The sequence below is a fragment of the Melospiza melodia genome, chromosome 14 (genome assembly GCF_035770615.1).
Source record: "Melospiza melodia melodia isolate bMelMel2 chromosome 14, bMelMel2.pri, whole genome shotgun sequence".
Lineage (NCBI taxonomy): Eukaryota > Metazoa > Chordata > Aves > Passeriformes > Passerellidae > Melospiza > Melospiza melodia.
This window is the reverse complement of record NC_086207.1, coordinates 15178726-15198959: the sequence shown is the minus strand read 5'-3', so window position 1 is coordinate 15198959 and position 20234 is coordinate 15178726. Positions and strand designations below refer to the sequence as shown.

Below are 20234 nucleotides of genomic sequence, written 5' to 3'. Positions count from 1 at the left end.
AGCGCCAACTCTCCTGTGCTGAGTCTGCCCTGAGAGCAGTCAGACATGGCAAAAAACAGCATGGTAGGGTTTGCTAGACGCTGTGTGGAGGGAATAAAGCGCTTTTCCAAACATGGATGGAGACAGAACCTCTGAACATGTCTTTAAAGCTGAAGAAGGGTTTTTGCTCTGCTACGTCACTAGGTAAACATTTCAGCTACACCTCACCATCATTTCACCCTTTACAGTCACCTGGAACTGCTGTGTAATTCTGCTGAAGGAAGGACTCTCCATTCACCCTCCTCCCTTAAACAATTTCCTTGGCCTTTGAAGAAACAGCACAAAATTGTAAAGCCTCCTAACCTTTAGTTAAGAACCATGAGAGTGGCAGGTGTGTACTTTCATACGGGTGAGCCCCATCAGGCACCCAGCTGCAACCACGGAGCGTGTTCATTACCAGCTATTCTGTGGGATGGAATGAATTCAGGAAGATATTTCAGTTATTGAAATGTGCCCGTGCCTCAGTGATGCAACAACATTAGCATCAACCCCACACATGAAACAGGAAGTCACCACACATCTCCACAACCTCTTCTTGCTTTCTTAATGATTATGGTTTGCCTAAAACCATCATCTCCTGACATGTTGCACACAGGGACCACAGGACCCGCACTGAGCTGTGTAACGATAAAAAGTCCACATCTAAAACACCAAAAATGTGAAAGTTATTGCTGGGCTGTCACAGTGACAGCCCAGCGACCACAGCAGCCTCTGGGCATTCTCCAGATTCCCCTCTCGGATTGGTGTCATTGTCATTGTCACCAATTCGGCGTGTCATTAGCGGCGCTGTCACCTGGGCTGGAGCTCCCGGTGTCACTGCACCCACTGTCACTGTCACTGTCACTGTCACACCACAGCTTGCTCATCCTTGCTCATCCCCAGCAGCTCCTGAGCAGTGCCACGGCCGATGCCCAGGCACATTCTGCACACCGTTTCCTCAGCCAGGCTGCTGTCACTGTGCTGCACCTCATCCCCGCCCCACAAGGAGTTTGCTCCTGCTCTCAGCGCTGATTCTGAATATCTGCTCTGTGCTTTGGATGATGCTGCTTCAGACACTTGCCATAAGGAGTACATTTCGCTGGATCCCAGCACGGAGCAGGATCTGCAGTGGAGCTGGGACCTTGCTCAGATACCCTCACAGGTGAGGCATCAGGTTCATGGGGTCCAAACAGCCTTGACTAAACTGTCACAGAAGCAGGCAATGCCAATGGCAAGGAAATGCTGTGTTCTCCATCTCCATGGGAACAAAACCTGGTACTTTTAACTGGTAGCACGGCCAGTCTTTCCTCAGAAGATAAAGACCACTGTGTGGGCAGGGTTTTTATTCTCTCTAAATAAACAGATCTTTCTGCTGATATCTAGTCTTGGCAGCCAGGCAAGGAATTAGCTGGAAGATGAAGAATGAGCTAATTCCTGACAAAAGTTTCGCTTCAGCTCTAGAGTACTAAAATCAGGTCTCCTAATGGCCTGTTTTCTTCAGGTTGGGGGGTTTTTTTCACCCCTAGGGTACATAGAATGACACCTTCTTTTGTGCCTACAAAACAAATGCTGCCTTCCATAGTCTGGAGGAACTTAGGAAGTTTTTAATTATAAGGAAAGCGAAACGAGGACAAGTGAAGTTGGGCTGTGCAGAGTGCTCTGCTGGTCTGATCTAGGACAATGTGCCCTACATAGAGCTCAAATATAACATCCTTTGGGAGGCTGCCTTGCTTCCATTCAGCTTTTGTGAGACCACCCCTGCCCCCGCAGCACTAATGACAGGTTCCTGAAGCATAGCTGGTGTCATGGTCTTGCCATCAAAGCTGTAAACAAAACCATTAGTGGCAGGCATGGAGAGGGAGGGAAAGCCATGTGCAGATGGAGAATTTGTCTGAGTGGTATTCTTGCTGTTTCTGCTTTCTTCCTGCTATCAGCTCTGAAATAACTCATCCTCTGCCACAGTCAGCAACTCTACCCCAGGTGGGTGATGTTTTCCCTTGATAGATACAAGGTCTGGCTTTCCTTGTCTGGCTTTCCTGCCAAGAAAGTTCCATTGGATAGAGCTGAAATAGTTGCTCTTCCTTGATGGAAACTTGTAGTTGGCAAATAGAGGGATATTAAAGAAAATAGAAAATCTTTAGATATGCTGTTAGATACTGCAAAGAAAGTGTGGCCAAATTGCTACTTCTATCTCCTATACCATACTGGGCAGGAAATTCCTGAGATCTTGTATTTGCAAACCCTCCAACAGAAAATATCACAACTTTTTTTTTTATTTCTTCAAAAAGCCTCATTAATTCTCCTGCTGGCTGTTTCTTCCAGGAGATCCCTTCTGTGCATTTCTGAGCAGAGAGAACAGTTTGTGTTCACCTCTATCCCACACAACTAAACTGCAGGGGGGATGTTTCAGTGACTCAAGAGGACACTACAGACGCCAGCCAACAACAATCCAACAGGCTCAATGAAGGGATGGCTTCCTCCAGCCTATCCTGAGAGCCCAAAACACACACACAGGTTCAGAGAGTGTCAGCAGCAGTGTCTGACACCAGGTCAAACCACAGAATTCTCTGTGCATCACACGCTGCTGGCACGAGCCCCTCGCCCACAGCACTGCACCCTGTGCTCCAAGGAAAGCAAAGGCTGACACAGCAACCACAGGGCTCTGTTGTGGGCTTAGTTCTCATTTGGTTTCCTCCTCCTGGTCTTGTTTGTTGCTGCTAACCTTGGCTTTATCTAGCAAGCCATGGTGTTTTTCCCAATAATATCTTCTAATGAGAACAGTACAGGCAACGTGCTGTGCCTTAGCAGGGTGCAGATCCACCCTGAGATCAATTCCGTGGTGCAAACTCATTCTTTAATATCTGTTTTTAGAGCCAGTGAATAAATTTCTTGAAACTAGAACTCTCTTATCTCTCTGTCATTATTAGGCATGCCCTTATTGTGGATTTAGACTCCACTTGCACCAAGCTGCTGGCTTCTGCTAGGTCTTTCTTAAATTACAAGGACAGATGGTTAAACTGGGGCTGAGGAAGAAGCTGTTCACACTAAACAGAGACTTCTGTGCACTCTGTGGGTGGAAAGGGGTGTCTTTGTTGTGCATCACAGCTATGGGAAATATCGGGATGAAATCTCAATGTAATGATTTGGGCAGAGGTTAGAGGAACAAGAGGAAATGAAATGTTGGGGGGTTTATATCACTTTGGGTGCAATGGAAGGGGAAACACAAGACATGCTGGATAACTGCAGCAATACCTCACCCCTATTCCTTAGCACAAACCAAAACGACCCAAAACCCCTTTGTATGTTTGGGGTTTTGTTGCTGGGACCCTAAATGTGAGCTACGCGTTAGGTGCATGATGTCCCATGTTTCAGACAGCCAACAAACCCAAGCCAGGAATAAAGAAGCCAAAGAGAGGCAGAGCAGAGTGAATGCTGGTACTCACAGGTGTATGTCATTTCAAAGCTGTCACTGATGTTCACAATGTCGATCTGGGGAAGGAGCTTAGGGGGTTCTGTGAGCTGAGACAACGCAAACCTGAAAGCCGCATGTTCCTGGGACTGTTGATTAGGAAACAACCCCCCTGGGGAGAAAAACAGAACCATGAGAAGAAAGCTCTTAAGAACATTCACATTAAAAACATCGTCGGTCCGAAATATTCCTGAGAGCAGAGCCTACAGCCCTGCAGCCCGGGGAGTGCCTCCAAACTCAGAAATCCTCCAGAAGGCAAGAGCCAAGGGTTCCGTGCCCACTGCGGACAGGTTGGGAGCACAAAACCCTCCCAACATTTCTGTTATGTAACCCTGGATCACACACAGGAGCCCTGCTGCATCCCCAGGCCAGGCAGCTCAGGATAGGATAATCCATGGGGTGCAGCTCAACCTCCTCACCCCCATAACTTCAAGCAGGAGGAATGGGAATTCTCTCCATATCACCTCAGTACAGGAAGAACGAGATCCTTCCTTCCTCCCCTGGCTTGGAATGAGGCTCAGTTCAAGCCCTGCTGATTGAGAGGAGAGCTTTGCTACAGGAGGGTTGCAGGGTCCCCCCACACTGTGGGACTCGGGGGCAGCCTGGCTGAGCCTGGCCCAGCAGGGGACAGCGCTGTGACAGCCACAGGGACACGAAACTGTGACCAAACTGCTGCTGCTGCTGGAGGTTTGCTGCACAGAAAACCCCAAATTTAACAGGTGACAGCGGCCAAACTCAAACTGGGCAGCAAACTTAAAGCTTGACCCTCAGAGGAATCAATCTACACAGAATTACAGATAAACACAGGACCACAGAATGATACAAACAGGGCACGAACTGGGACCGGGCTGGACCTAAGCTCAGAACCTCTCCTTCCCCATGGATCTGGAACAAAGTGCAGCGATAACCCAGCCCTAGGAAAAGTTTCCTGCTGCTCCCCCAGCAGGAACCTTGGCTTGCAGCAGATCCCTCCACAGCCTCCGGAGAGATGCTATTAAATTCAGCCTGTCTTGTAATCTATATGCATTTAAAGAAAGCGCTGCTATTGGCATTTCAGGAGGAGGGAAACAAAGCACTTAGCAACAAGGGAGAATTAAAATAAAGCTGCAGAAAGTATCAATGCCCAAGACGACTCGAGGAAGAAAGAAATAGGCAAGGATCTGCCATCAACGTCACTTTGCACATCTTTAGTAGAGGGGGCATCTCCTCGTGTGAAAAGGGCTATTTGTGCACCAATATCCCCCCACCTCCCCCGTTCCTCCCACCCCGCAGCCTAATCACGGATATCGGAGGAATCAGATGCTCGTAGCCAAGTTGCGTTCGTTGAAAGGCAAAAAATCCGGGATCTTGCACAAATTTGGGGTAAAGGGGAGACAGGAAGGGAGGGAGACAAGGATGCAGCACCAACAGCAATAAAAGCACTGATTGTGCAGCTGGACTCAGGCAGGAGTTGCCTGAACTTGGTGGATTAGCGATTGATTGGCATTGTAGAGAGAAGGGAGGCGGGAAAGAAAACCGGCATGCAAGGGAAGGGAATTTGGGGCTAGGCTACAAACGATCACCAATAAAGATCAATGGGAGAGTAATAATAAACGCAGACAAGGAGGGAGAGGAGCACGGAGAAGTTACAGGAAGGGAGGAAGGAATCAAACAGGCACTGCTGGTGTGCAGGGGAAGCAAGTGGCATGAAATGGAAAGAGACTTCAATGCAAGACCTTCTTACAATAGCTTTGCCCTTATTCTTTAGCAATAACAACAAGAGAGCGTCTGTTTGTTACCTCCCGTCCCAGTTACCTACAGATGAGAGCATCCTCACCAAAATGTATCATGCAACCGCCGATTTTGCAAATGCAGCAACACACAATGGCAGCCCAGGCATTTCCCAGGGCAAGAAACAGATATTTTTTTCATACTTCCTCCATTTCGGAGGCACTTTTCTCCCTCTGTGTTGGTGTGTGTGTATGTGCAGGCATTTATTCCCAACCTACCCCTCCCCCAAATCCAAACTGATCCATCTCTGCTCCGGCAAAGCTGGTACCAACGCACACATCCAGCCCTCTCAGTTCAGCCCCTGGCTCCCTCTCACACACATACACACACATTGTGCCTTTGCAAGCACACCACCGGGTCAGTTTTTACCCCCAGCACCCCCTCTCCACCCCTACCCACTCGCCAGGGAGCATCACCCCCAGCCCCGCACTCACCTATCTGGATATTGTTGGGGAAATTGGCCCCTAACACCGCCCCTAGGAAACTGGTGCAGAAGAAGGCAAAAATGTGCTGCATATTCCCTTTTGCATTGGCGAAAAAGAAGCCCAGTTCCAAGCATAGATTTGATTTTTCCCCCGCTCTGCTCTCTTTAGCCGCCTCTCTCGCCTCCCCTCCGGGATGCGCGTCTCCCCCGCTCCGGCTCCAGCGCCGAGACTGCCGCTGAGCAGCGCCTGGCAGCAGGATTAACTGAGCCCCGAGAGGAAGAAAGAGAGCCCGCTCCTCATCCACATCCCTCCCCCGCCACACACAGCGCACACGCACACGCACACGCCGGGCGCTTCCACCCAGCCCCTGCCCCTGCTGCCAGCTGCGGCTGCACAGCTGGAACCGCATCCATCCCCGAGCCCGCTCTGCCCCTGGGGATCCTGCCTCGGCTCTCTAAGGGCAATCCCCGCCTGCCCCTGAATCCCAGCTTGGCCCATCAGCTTGTCCTGGCAGGGGCTCCGAGGAACCTGTGAATCAGTAGGTGGCAAACTCCTCTAGAGAAAGAGCCGAGCCGAGCCCGCCTGGGATTCGCCGCTGCCCAGCCTGGCTCCAGGAGTTGGAGCGGGCACTCTCCGGAGCCTGGCTCCTTAGGGTAACAAAGAGGGTCCTGCAAATGTGCCTTGGAAGGAAGGATTTCAGAGCAACAAACGAGAGATGCTGAAGGATTAAAAAAGGAAACCCCCCTATCACCTTTCTCATTGATTTTTGCTGCCCGCTCTTAATGGACGAGGCTTTTCACCGTGTGAATGTAGAAGAATTTGAACTCACCAACACCATCAGACAAGGCAGGCTTCTGAAATTAGGGGGTCTATCTTAGCCCGGACCATTTCAGAAGCTGTTTCATGATGGCTCTAGAGAGACTGGAGCATATTTGACCATGGGCAGCTTTGCTCAAAAACAAAAGGAAGAGAAAAATAAAGGTGGAACAAATAAACCCCAGCTCCTAGGTACAACTTGTGATTTGGAAATATTTGAAGAACTGTAGTGAACATAAAGACATAGTCACCTTAGTAAGGAGAGAAAATTCATCCATTCTCCCCTGAAGTCCCAAACCAAACCAAACCAAACCAAACCAAACCAAACCAAACCAAACCAAACCAAACCAAACCAAACCAAACCAAACCAAACCAAACCAAACCAAACCAAACCAAACACCATCCATGCCAGAAGCCAGAAGCTGAAATCCCATATGCAGGCCTGGATATTCTGCCCTTGATGTTTCCAGCCTTGATACACACCAGGGGACCATAGTAGAGAGGAAATAGAGCCAAAAAAAGGGATGTTTGGGGCAGAATTGGAAAATACTCAGATGCCCTGTGTCCTGGTTGGGTGTAGGGTCCCTGGCCCTGGTGCCCTCTCCCCATCTCCAAATGTGTGAGGATAAAGTGGAAGAACACCAAAGAGTGGTGACCAATGTTTAAAGGTCAAGAAGTGCTCCTGCATAAGGACAGTTGGATAGAGGAGCACACTGCAGAGTGGAAAAACTGAAATGGGACATGACCAAGCCTGCAAAATCTGCAGCAGCACAGAAACGTTCCCTGTTGGCCACAGCACCCAGGTGTGACATAACTTTATGGTGCAGGGATAACGCTGCTCTTTAAATCCTCAGGCCTTTGTTTAATCTCTGCAAATAAAGAGTTTGGGACCTTTAATATCTTCCTAGACAGTTTTATGGGCTTCACTGTGATGTCTAGAGTGACAAAATGCTGAAACACCCACATAAATGCCAGAGTTGGTGTGGGGTCTCAGAACTGCACTCTTACAGCTTTGCACTGATGCAACTTTGCACAACAGGAGTTGCATTGATGCCTGGAACTTGGTGGCCTCTTACAGGACAGAACACAGAGTTACACTGCAAAAAAAAGAGACCAGAAGGTTTGCACTTTTGGCCCAAAACACCCTTCCCCGGGTGACCAGGCAATGACTCTTGGTGCCAGGTTCACTAGAGAAGAAATTCAGGCACTCAGGAACCAGATAAAGGTGGCCAAAGGATGCCCTGACCCTGTCTCACTGCCTGGGTGACCTTCAACCCAAAGTCACATTCAAGCACAAAAAAACCCCCATCTATTGTTGATAGGAGCACCTTCACTAGACTTCCATTTCCCTCCCTGTATAATTTAAGCAATACTGATTTGAGGCTAAAATAACCTGCTGATAGGTTTTATGGAATCTTGCTTTCCATCCAGAATTTAATAGAAACAGCTGCATTTACAACCTGAAGAGAGTCACTGAAGGATAACCAATGCAACAGAAAGATGCCAGCACGTTTTGCAAACTCCCAAACAGCCTATCTGATAACAATAATAGTAGCCATAACAATAAAATATTATAATAGCTTGCAGAAAGCTTGCACAGTCGCATTAATTAATAATGCTGCTTTTGTCTATAAACCTCTCAAAATGCAGGTGGCTGAACAAGGGGAACCTCACCACAGTGTAACAAGATAAGTAGTAATAAGATCATTATTTTAAGAAGGTATTCATTTCCGTTTTCCCTACAGATAACAACATTTTATTCGGGGTTTGTTAGCATAAGGATGTTCAGAATTAACTCTAGGTGTTCTGAAGGTTCTTTAAGTCAACATAAAAGCAGTATAACGTCTGAACTTCTGGCTAAAAAACAAACTGAATTTTGGGAAATAGATGAAACTCTTCAACTTCACAAGAGTAGTCACAACAGAAACACAGATCAGTCCACCAATCCTTTGAAAAAACACAAAAGAATTATCTTGATTCCTGTAAACAATGGAAGGAAGTTTTTTTTTCTCCTTTCAGATTTCAGAATACAATGAAAATCATGCAATACAGAATACAAGTATATTGCATAGAGCCATCTTAATCAGGAGCAACTGAAAACATCAGGGATGGAGTTTTGTTAGACCTGTATTTTGTCTTAGAGGGCTCTTAAGACATAGATGGGATGGGCAGGCAACTGGTGGTCAACAAGGAACATCCAACATGGTTTTGTGGGATTAATTAATGCAAATTGTAAAAAATAAGGTGAATACTAGTTAAAAAAAAAATAGGTTGTCAAATTTAAGAAATTTTAAAAAGGCATTTTGAAAGAGTGTAGCTGATTCACTTCAGGTCTTTTCCAGACATGAGAATAAGAAAATGGCTGTGGCCAGAGGTGCTGTTCCCCTTGCGTTCTGCCTGCAGCTGCCCTTGCTGTACTGGGCAAGAACCTTTGTTCTCACCCATTTCTGCTCCAAGGTTTGGCTTGGAGTAAGAGGATTTTGGCTCTGAGAAGGATGTCTGCTCCCTCCCCTTTGCTGTGCATGGTGTCCACCCCAGCAGTGTGCTCTGCCCTTGCTATCAGAGCTTTTGTTTGCAGGATGGGAAATCAGTGCTTGTTGCAGCAGATATATTTCTGTACCAGAAGTCTTGAAAAAACAAAGGACTCATTCACATGCAGAAGCCTCCAGCCTTGAAAAATGAGGAAATCAACAGAACTCGGCATCCGTCCGACCTCCCCGCAGAATTATTTCCCCCTGTGCCCACTCTGTTTTACATGATGCTCCTGAATGTCTTTAAAGAGGCTATTGGAACAACGATTTCCAAAATTCCTTTTATTTCCTAGCTGGACAATCTCTATAGGAGGCTTTTTATAAAGAGCAAAAATGTAATTGTAGTGATTAATTTAAATAAACTCCAAACAATGCAGAATCTCATATGGTTTTCACAGAGCCTTGGCATAAATGAATGCTGATGGAGTGACAACACATTTCTCTGCTTCCCTTGGTCACCTCAATTTTGTTATTTTGGATAATGTACCACTCAAGGAATGATTGTAGCACAGGCTCTCAGAGGAGAGGCTCCAGAATTTGAACATCAGGCATTTGCTTCAATCCCTAAATCTGGAAGGTATTATTTACACTGAAAACCAGCATTTACAAACTCTTCACCCGACAATTTTTGGTAAAATCTCCTTGACAAAAACATCCTCAGCAATGTTTGCTATCAGGTAGAAAAATCTTCCCTCATCCTCAATGATTTAGGTCTGAAGTGCCCACAGACCCTCTCTCCTTTACACAGCAGCTGGAGCTGTCAAATAAAAAACTTTGCCACCACAGAAGCAACTCAGAGAAGTTAAGGGAAACATGAGCTTTTCTAGTGTGTTCTAAAATGGGAAGATGTGGGACAGGAGCAACTCTTGAGATGATGGCAGCTCCAAGCAGGTCCTGACTGATGCCACACATGGGGGATGATGTTTTAAGGCCACCAGATATAATTTTTTACTGATTCCTCCTGATGGGGGAAACCCGATGTGAAGAGAAACTGGGGAAAGTCAGCTTTTCCCCACAAACTGTACAAAAATGTGCTTCTGTTGTCATGATGATTGGCCTATTACCATATTTATAAGAAATCCTTGCTCGCTCTGGGATAATTAAGCAAGGAAATGGACTGGAAGATAAACCTGTCAATCAGAGTGGCACTGCAAACACTGAGCACCCTTCAGCTGAAATTGCTGAGCAGCACAGCAGGCAAAGGGAGCTGTGCCTTGGCTGGGAGCAGCCTGGGCTGGATCAGCCTGGGGAGGGCTGGGGGCTGGGTGTGGGGGTCTTTGACACAACAGGGCAGGTAATGGAATAATCTCTAGATTCAGCCCAAGTTGAATATGCTACAAATTCAGATGTGCAACTTTGCTTTCTGAAGTTGTTGGTCCCACCATCCAGCTGACCTGTTGAGGGTGGGTTTGTGTCCAACAAATGGACTTGCAGCGCTCAAGCAGGGGCTGCTCTGATAGACAGTGATGCAGCCAGCCCTGCACAATAAATATTGCACAGCAAATATCTCCACAAGCACTCATGAAAACACCTCAAATCTCTGTGTGACGAATCCCAGCTGACCCCTTTACTGACTCCCCGGAAAGGAAACTTTACCATCTGCAACCCCAAACCCACTCTCTTCCTCATGCATGGAAGGCTGCTAGCACACTTTCTTTTCTTCCCCCTCCTGGTGAATGGTTGATTTATAACTACTTATAGAATCTCTCTGTGCCCCAGTCTCAGTTTACGCTCTTTGCTGAGTCATAAACATAAATCAGAGATGTGGGTGGATCCCTGTTTGTTATTAAAGCACCTTATGTTTCTCTAATCCTCGCCAGAGGAAGCAGAAATTACTGGTAATACATTAAAGTTACAGTAGCTTGTTGCAGAATATAATATCCCCCCAGATTATTGCCACAAATCGGCTGTCATGTTATTTTCTCATTGAATGGAAGACCAAATAAATTATAAGTATTAAAAAAATTGTTGAAAATATATGCTAGGAGATTATTGACTATTGAAAAGGCAGACACAGGGGATGCAATCTCAATTGGAGATTCTGATTAGCAATAATTCAGTCAAATTTTCATATACATGGTAAAGTTTTCTTTCACTCAAAGTTCCCAAAACATTGTGAATGCTCCAGATGAAGTCAAATAATGATAGAGGTGATTATACAGTTTAATATTGATGTACAAATCAACACTCATTTTTAATCCCTGGCATCAAAACCAAGATGTGCAGAAAACAAACGTGAAATGAGGAAGATAAAAGGATGCTGATTTAGGGAATTTAAAAAAACAAAAATCAACAAAAAACCAACAAACCAAAAAGCAGCAGCAGCAATTGCCACAATTCAAACAGCCATACAAAGATTCCATCATTGCCATCTGGCTCCAGGGCTCTCAGGCTGCTTTGCTAACAACAAGATAAACAAACATGTGGGCTGAGCTTTAGGGTGGCTGATCCTGGCCTTTCCAATAGTCAAAGGACTCCAAGTTTTGAACTGGAGTGTCTGAGTCAAGAAAAGAGGCTTCAATTTCCAGCCCTTGCATCACATCCTACCGGAGCAGGCTGCCAGCTACCAGCTGGGAAGGGGGAAGTCTGTGCACAAAGGAGAAAACTTCAAAAATCACCAGAATTATCAGTGTCATTCTGTCATGAATTTCTGCAATCAATACAGATATTCATGTCACTTCTCTTCATTCTTTAATTTCTACCCGTTCTCTATCTCTCAGGGAAATGAGAATTTCAGTCCTGGATCAAATCACACAAAATCCCACCCTGAGTGTCTCAGCCTCACACACAGCTTGGTCTGCAGTGCATTTGCAGCCTGTATGTATTAAATGTGTGGGATTTCACAAGGACAGGCAACTGACTGGAAAGAGACACCTCTGAAAAGTCTACAGAGAGCTTTGCACGTGTGCACCCTGCACAAATAGTCTGAACTCTTTCAAAATACTGTCAGAAGAAAACCTCATTGCAACACAAAACATAATTTTATGTGAAAAAATTGTCTAAATTCCTAAAGGATGTGAAAGCAAACTGTAACTGCAGGGGGAAGGGACACTGGGCAGCAGCTGCAGGTCCCCACAGTGCAGGGGGCTGGTGCAGGGGCACTGCCTTTTGCACACACCCACCAGCAAGGTCTCCAGCCCAGCCATCACTGTTGAGCTGCTCTGTCTGGACAAAGGGCTGTAAAGCTTAGTGGGTGCATGAGGATCTGTGGGTTGTCTACAATTTCTCCTCTTCATCGTTTAGACACCACAGGAATGGCGGAGAGCTAAGGATATAAGCTGAAAAGAATGCAATTTTTCAAAAAATCACCCCATTTTCCAGGCTGGAAGAGAGAAACAAAGGATGCAGGCCCTGTTACACCAAGTGTTTCTGGAGGTGTCCCATGTTAGGGACTTTCTGTGCTCATCAAGGTTTTTGCCTGAGACTCTCTGTACATCACAGGCACAGATCAGTGCTGTGGTACAAACAAAAGGCCAGACTCCCTTTGTACTCCCAACACTGATCAAGACAGAAAGGACAGCACACAAAACACCCTCTCACCTGGCACACCACAGAGCTTGCAACCTGTTGGAGCAACACTTACAGTAAGAGCAGGTGGGAATCAGAAGAGAGAAATCATTAGTGAGAAAGGAAAAGAACAGAGCTGAGGAGCTTCAGTCACCAAAAAACAATAAAAAAAGGAACAAAGAAGATTTTCTTTTCAGGAGTATAAAGATGCAGTAATTGCTTTAGAAATCTTATACATTTATGTGCTTTTGCTTTGGATGCAGTCTGGGACTATTGGGCAACTGAGTCATGTTACTGGAGAAACCTGAGCTCTGCAGAAGCAGCACAATCAACCTACAGCATCCTGTCACCTTGCCCACAGAAAGCTGCCATCATCCCAATCAGCTATTAATGGCCAGTGATGGAAGAAAAAGAACATTTATCCCATCTGAGAGACTGGCAGGGGAATCAATTTGCCAGAGCTCACAGAACCCACCAGAGGGCTGGGACTGAGGCTCGCTGTGCATCTCTGCCACAGGAACTGCAGGAAAGTCCCCAAGCATGGAAACCTCATGTACTTGTCCCCTGCCCACGTCTCCTAGGAAAGCCCCCAAGAGCTCCTGCCATCTGTAGCAGCATGATGACAAGTGGTACACTGCCTAAAACGACACAGGGAACCACAGACATTTGGAAGGGATTCAGGTGAACATGGTGCTGCTTTGTGAAATGAATAATTTGCCAGTGATGGATTTGTGAGCTCACTGCTAGCAAAGCTCTGGCTTCTTCTGGACACTGTGCAAACAGCCCTAGTGATGGAAAGGCAGGTTTCAACCTGCTTGGAGCTCACTCTAATTCCAGGGCTGAGGGTAGAAAGAGAGACAATGTGGAATGCAAAGACCTGGTGACCTAATTCATTAATTACAGGCTGCTTTCTGCTATTTGATTCTGCTTTGCTATGTGCATCTCAGGGGCTCTTCCTACATACATCTCTCTTTTCCTCCTTCCTGCCAAGAAAGGGAAGCTATTTAGACTTCCTATCTAGTGTGATGATATCATATTTATTTATAAATGTTCATCCTTGAAATAAAAGGATGGGGATGATGGTGAGTGCTATGCATTTGAATTCCAGGGTTTGTGCTGCAGCCTCAGGAGTTTAGCTGGCCCTTGCTTCCAAGCCCTTCAGATGGTGAGCCACAGGTGCTGGGAGAGCCATCCCTGGCTGGCTGCATCCACAGAGCCATCCTGCCTCCTCCAGCTTTGCAATGGAGCGTTTTCCCCCCAGAGTTGTGATTATGAAATGTCACCGTGGAAACAGTTGGAATATAATATGTGCTTGCTTGCTTTCCCCCACCCTCCCTCCCCTCCCACCAACCTCCTCACTTTCTGAAGTTCTGTTTGCTGTGCAAGAAAAACCCTTCTTGTTCCCCTAAACCTGCAAAGGGGAGTGTGTGCACCCCAGAGCGACCCCCCAAAAATATCCCTATTCATTAACAGCTCCTTGGTACATTGAAGCAAGGCAAAACCCACCAAACTCAACTGGCTGCTCCTGCAGCTACCAGGACTTTCTGCCTTCCTCTGTCAAATAATGACTTCTGTAAAATGGCATTGTAAAGAGGCTTTGAGCCAGTAGGATCCTGGTCTGCTGTTGCTAAAACTGTCACTGCAAGAAAGCCTCTACAGCAAAGCATAATTCCCCATCACACACCTCTGCTGTCCCCTCTGCTCTGCTGTCCTGTTCCCATTAGTGCTGTAATGAGCATACAACACACACACGCACACATCTTGGCTCTCTTTCTTGTGTCCCACCACCCAGAGGCAGCTCTTTAGATGATGAGCTCTCTGTGCTCTGCCTATGTTAATAAAGCACGATTTCCCCCTAATCATGATTTCTTCCACGATTCTCATCAGCATCACAAAAGGTCAGAGCTGTCCACCTGGGAGTGGAAAGGTCAGCTCACTTTGGATCTGACACGTGGTATCTCGTAGCTCCTGGAATATAATCAGCTCACTTCATATTTATTTTGTGTGACTGCAGCACTATAAAAGAGCGGGGGCTGTTCCAGAGAAATCTTCAGTCTCTTGTCAGGAATGTGCAAGCAGCCCCAAGGGAAAATATGAACTCAAGAGAGTGGTACTGAACAGACCTCCCTCCCTGGCAGAGAATGCTGGATTGGTTCTCAGAAATCACGCTGGGGATTTAGATACCCATTGGTATTTGTTAGTTTTTATTTAGATGCCCGCTGGTATTTGTTAATTTTAATTAATGGGAATTGCACATAAAAATCCCCCAGGCAGTTTGGATAATTTCAGGCAACAGGGCTTTGAGGTGTGCAGAGATGGACTCACTTGGAGGGAACCTATCCCATGCACCAGTTATGAAAAATGCTCCAAAGACACTCTCCACAGTCAGGTGTATGTTTACAACGAGACCATGGGGGGAAATCCATAATTTTTCTAATTCAGGAGAAGCTTGAATGTGTGATGCTCATGCACACATGGTTTCCCCAGGAGCTTCACAGTCACTGGCAGGCAGGTGACACTGTCCACGTGGGAAGGGGACACAAGAAGTGGCTTCTGCCCTGCAGAGAAGGGAAGCCAGGCAGGAGCTCCCCTTGCTGCTGGCTCGGCTAGCCCTGAACATGGCAAGGGACATGTCTGGAGGCTTCACCACCTGGAGTTTATGACCTTGTTACCCCCTAAGGGCCCTTCAGGTGACTGTGAAATGTTCCTGGTGGCAGTGGCAGACCCAAGAATCCTCTGAGGATGATGCTTTTCAGTACAAAGCACAACTTCTATTTTTCCCCCTATGGCAGCTGCCTTGTCAGCAGCATGGAGATGGGGATGCACCCTGTGGGCACAAAGCAGGTGTTCCCTGGTCCTCATGCCAGCCACAGCCTTCCCATGGAGAGAACTGCAGTCACTGCTGTCCCCAGCACTGTCTCTCCAGCAGCCCCATGCCCAGAGCAATGCAAGCTGGTCTGACAACCCTTCACCATGAGATTAGCTCAAGGCAAAGAAAACAAACCAGGTCTTTTGGGTGGTCTATACCAGAATCTGCAATCTGCACGCACCTCTTCTGCTGCTTTGCTCCTTTAAGGATGATCCAGGAGCAGGCAAAGGAAATCCCTGAGACGAGCTAATGGACACCCCTCCTACGCTGGTCTCCAAATCAGCAATTCAAATTGCCAGCGCCTCTCGTCAGAATTGTTAATTCTGCACCGAGCGACAGCCTCCCGTAACTCCCGGGCTCACCGGGTGCAGAAGAATCACACAGGCTCTCGATTTAAATACTGCTGCTATTTCTGCCCTGCTTTCAATTACCTGCCAAAGGAGCCGGGTCCCTCACCCCCCCCGGCCCTCCCCACTGATCCTGGTGCTGATCTGGATCTGCAGCACAGCACCTTTCACCCCACACCCCTCCTCACACGGGTGGTGCCTTTCACAGGGCAGCTCCAGGGGATGAACATCTGGCCAAGATCCAGCTGTGCTCAAAGCCTCAGCATCTCCCCATATCCTCAACTTCCCCCCACACCCTCAGCATCCCCCCTCATCCTCAGCATCCCACTCATCCTCAGCATCCCCCTCATCCTCAGCATCCCCCCTCATCCTCAGCATCCCCCACACCCTCAGCATCCCCCCACATCCTCACCATCCCTTCACATCCTCAGCATCCCCCCACATCCTCAGCATCCCCCCACATCCTCACCATCCCTTCACATCCTCAGCATCCCCCTCATCCTCAGCATCCCCCTCATCCTCAGCATCACATCCTCAGCACTCTCCACATTCTCACCATCCCTCCACATCCTCACCATCCCCAAATGCCAGCCTGCTGCCACCACAGGGGCACTCAGCATGTGCAGGTGGAGAAAACCACTCCAGTCCTTCCTCTTCTGAGCTGGGGCTGCAGCTGCCATGGGAAGAGCCAGAGTGCAAAGGTTCCCTGGCAGGGAGCAGTGCTCACCCTCTCACCTGCTGCTACACAGTCCCTGAAAGTTACCCAGTAAGCCCAAAGGCATTTCCCCACAAAACATTTTTCATGTGCCCAGTGCCCCTTTTGGAGAGGAATTCAGGACATTTGCTATTTTAACCCTAATTAGATGCAGATTTTTTTCTTTAACTGACTGTGATGTTATGCTGCTCCCCCTTTCTAGACAATTCTCATTCAATATCAAAGCAGAGCAGGTGGTGAGGGAACCTGGCCCATTCTACCTGGGCACCAGTTAATTATCAGGCATTCAGACCAGGCTGTAACCTCAGGCAAGGTGAGGCAGGAGTGGGAGGCTCAGCCATGGCACTGCTGCCATCTCCTGATTTCACACCCATACCTGAGCCTGTCCATCAACACAGGGCACCCCGCTTGCTCCCCTCCACTTCCACCCACACTTTTCCTACTTCAAGAGGGGACTCAAGATATGGTATTCGTGTGCATTCACTGGCTAACCTCACTGACTTCAGCTTCCAGAAAATACTCTTTTGTATGTTGTTTCCCCCCATCCATTTATGGTTTCCCCCCTCTGACTATGAAGAGGAACATGTTGGAGAGCACACAGAGTCCTGGGTTTGGTACAGACATCTGCATCCAAACAACTTGACAGTCCACAGAAAAAGGAGAGAAAGCACTTCAGACAGTCATTTGCACAAGGCCATGTACCAGCTCAGTGTGGAAAGGCACAAATCTGATTGTCTTCAACCTGCAGCACTGTCTTTTGCTCACAAGGGTGCTTTAAAACCACTTCAGGGTACAATAAACAAACAAGAAGTGTAATATCTTATGAGTCTCCATTTGCACTGTGAGTGGGGGTAAAGTGCTGCAAGACCTAGGACATGGCTTTTGATATAGTTGGTAAAAGAATAAGGTTGTCTTTGACAGCAAATTATAACCTTTCACTGAAAAATCCTCTCAGAAAATTGGTGTTTGCTGCCTGTCTGCATTTCACAGAAATTAATATTTTTTTTCCTAGTGTTTCCTTTTCTATAGGAAAGGTTTGGAAATCTGAAAAAATCCCCTGGCTAAAAATGTTAAAATAAAGAAGGGTGGGGAGGGGTTCAGACAAAAATATTTCATTTCCATTTTTGAGTGAAAAGCAAAGAGCTCCTGCAGCACGTCTACCACATGATCTTGCAGGCAGATTTGAGGTTCTCCATGAGATGCACAAACAGAACTGACATTATGGAGATCAGCTCCAGTGTTTTCTCCTTCATGAGGCATTGCTTAGTGCAGTGTTGTGGATTATAGCATAAAAATTAAGCCTGTGTTGAAATTCAAAAAAGGTCCCTGGTCCCAAAATCCACAGGAGCAAGGCTTTTAATCAAACCACAAAGGGAAAGAGTGGTTTAGGCAGAAAAGTGCAAGGCTAGATACACTTAGGGAGTGGGCACTACCTTGAAGGCATTTATGAGAGTGGCAGGAGTGTGATCACACCATTCCCATCCCTCCTCCCAAGGAATTCCCACTCTGTGGTGAGCTGGGTGGTCAGGCTGCTCCCCACCATCCCCAGCACACACAGCGCTCTGCAGCCTTTGTGGGGTGCAAGAGGCAGCATCCAAGTATTCCTGTAACCATGACAACGTTCAGAATCAAAAATACACACATTTCAACTCCTTGTAGTAAAAGGGAAATATCAATAAAGGATGGAAGCCACTTTCTGCACATTTCTGTGCTCCTCACAAGAAAGTCTTTGGGAATATCCTGGCTCTTTGGTATATGAAAATAAAGGAGGCAGAGTCCACATCCAGTACTGACTGCTTCAGGGTTGGTTACTCCTCTTCTCTTTTTTCTAGTTTAAATAAGGTATCTGAATTTCTTTAGCTCCTTTGCATTTTAATGTTCATCTTAAAGCCTCGGATAGAAAAAGAAAAGGGGAAAAAACACCTTTCTTTGCACCCCCTGCTTCCTGCTGAAGTGAAACACTCTGTGTGAGGAGTGACAGTCATTTTCCTGAGCACACAATGCCTGTGATTTGAATGTCAGCACTGCAAGTGTGATTCCATGTGGGGATTCACTTTTTACATTCCCCAGCTGCAAAAGAAGTTGCACAGTTCCATCAGTTTGCCATGCTGATGCTAATAAACCCCTCCAAGTCGCTATGGCAACCAGGCTAATTAGAAATGGGCTAATGTTGGGGTTGATCTGTGCAAATTTCCCCATTCTAGCCTGCAATGAGATGGATAAAGGGTTAAAGGACTTGGAACTCCCAGCTTTAGGGAAAATATGAAAGAGAAGGGTCAGCTGCTGCTCCTTGCTAAATAGGAGCTGAATATTTGAGTATTTACAGCAAATGTGCTGGCATGGGCTCTGGTTTGGAGTGCAGGAGTGCCAAAGGGAGCTCTCCAGCCTGGGAGCTGATCCCAGCTCAGTTACCTGAGCAGAGCCAGAGCTCAGCCAGCAGCTGGGGGATGCCCAGCATCAGCTTCATCTGAAACGTCTACAAATCACAGAGGAATAAAAACATCCTTTCCTCCTGCTACCCATCCTCACAACAGCGAAAGGGATCCTCCCCGAGCAACTCCACAGGGAGAACGCTTGTAAGAGGGGAAAAAAAGCACAGGACTTCACTCAAATGCCTGTCAGCCTGGGAGGGCTTAGGAGGGGATTTAAAAGAGCTTTGTCTGAGGGGTTTGTGAGTGTTCCTGCTCTGTCTTTAACAGCAGGAGCATCACATCAGACACAAGGAGATGGCAGAGTTATAGGGCCTCTCCTCACCATCTTTGCATTAGTCAGGATCAGGAGAGCAGACAAGGGTGAAATGGGTGGAGAACAGAGAGCTTGTCCCCCTGATTTCTTAAGATTCTCTAAGCCTTCTGATATTGACATTCTTGTAACCAACTTTCTCACACACTTTCTGTAAATAACTTATTGTTTTGCATTCTTTTATGGAGGAGGAGAAATTTAATAGACTGTTGGTTTGTCCAGTGTCATTGGAGAGGTGGCACTGTCACCCTCCAAACCACTGTCACTTTTAGAAATCTATAAATGTTCAAGTCAGAAAATAAAAAGTCCATTTTTACCTCAAAAAGAGCAGCGAGTCTGTGTTGTGGTTTTTTGTGTCCTACAGTGACAAGAACTGATCACTCCAAAAATGCCTTCACTGAACTTGTCCTGAATGAGGTTGACACAAAGTGAAAAGATTGGGAAAAATGTTTGAAAAACCAGTATGTTCTGTGGGTCTGATCCCCCAGCTGGGCTTTGCCAAGATCAACACTCCAGACCAGACCAGCACTAGACTGTGCCTCCAGCTTTGTGCAGGACCATGGCAGGACCCGGTGCTCACATTGCCAAGTCACAAAACACGAAGAGTTTTCATCAGCATTGCATAAGGATGCTGCAAAAGATAAATTCAGAACTGGTGGCGGCTGGAGCTAAATAAATAGAGACTTTGCACCTATTACTCCTATTCTTGTCAGGCTTTTAGACAAGATTCAGATTGTAGAACTGCCAGTTCTGCACTGCTCTTTTGAAAAACTACAGAATGTGCTAAGGTCTGATTTCCTTTTAAAACATATTTTAAAGAAGGAAAACAGTGAAATTACAGCCCATGTTTCCTATAAAGGCACTGAAACTTTAAGTAAGAGAAAGAAAATTCATAGTTTTTAAATGTTTCCTTTGAAAGACAGAGATTGCTGGTTTATAACAGAATCTCTTTCTTCACAAGCAGAGCTATTATTGCTATAAATGCCAGCAGAATTTCAGTGAGGTGGTAGCAAATGCATCAAAAT

General features: G+C 46.7%; 1 protein-coding gene across 3 annotated transcripts in view; it reads right to left on the bottom strand.

The window, feature by feature from the left end:
* The window catches only part of GRIA1 (glutamate ionotropic receptor AMPA type subunit 1), a 121287-nt gene extending 115337 nt beyond the window's left edge, over positions 1-5950 (bottom strand). For 2 of the 3 annotated variants that reach the window (XM_063168880.1, XM_063168879.1), the window contains exons 1-2: positions 5692-5949; positions 3462-3599 (exon numbers count right to left, since the gene is read on the bottom strand). In XM_063168880.1, the coding sequence (XP_063024950.1) occupies positions 3462-3599; positions 5692-5773 (220 nt within the window). In that variant the 5' untranslated portion in view covers positions 5774-5949. Of the gene's footprint in view, positions 1-3461; positions 3600-5691 lie in introns of all 3 variants that reach the window. The other variant, XR_010029485.1, reaches the window with a different exon arrangement.
* Between the last annotated feature and the right edge of the window lie 14284 nt (positions 5951-20234).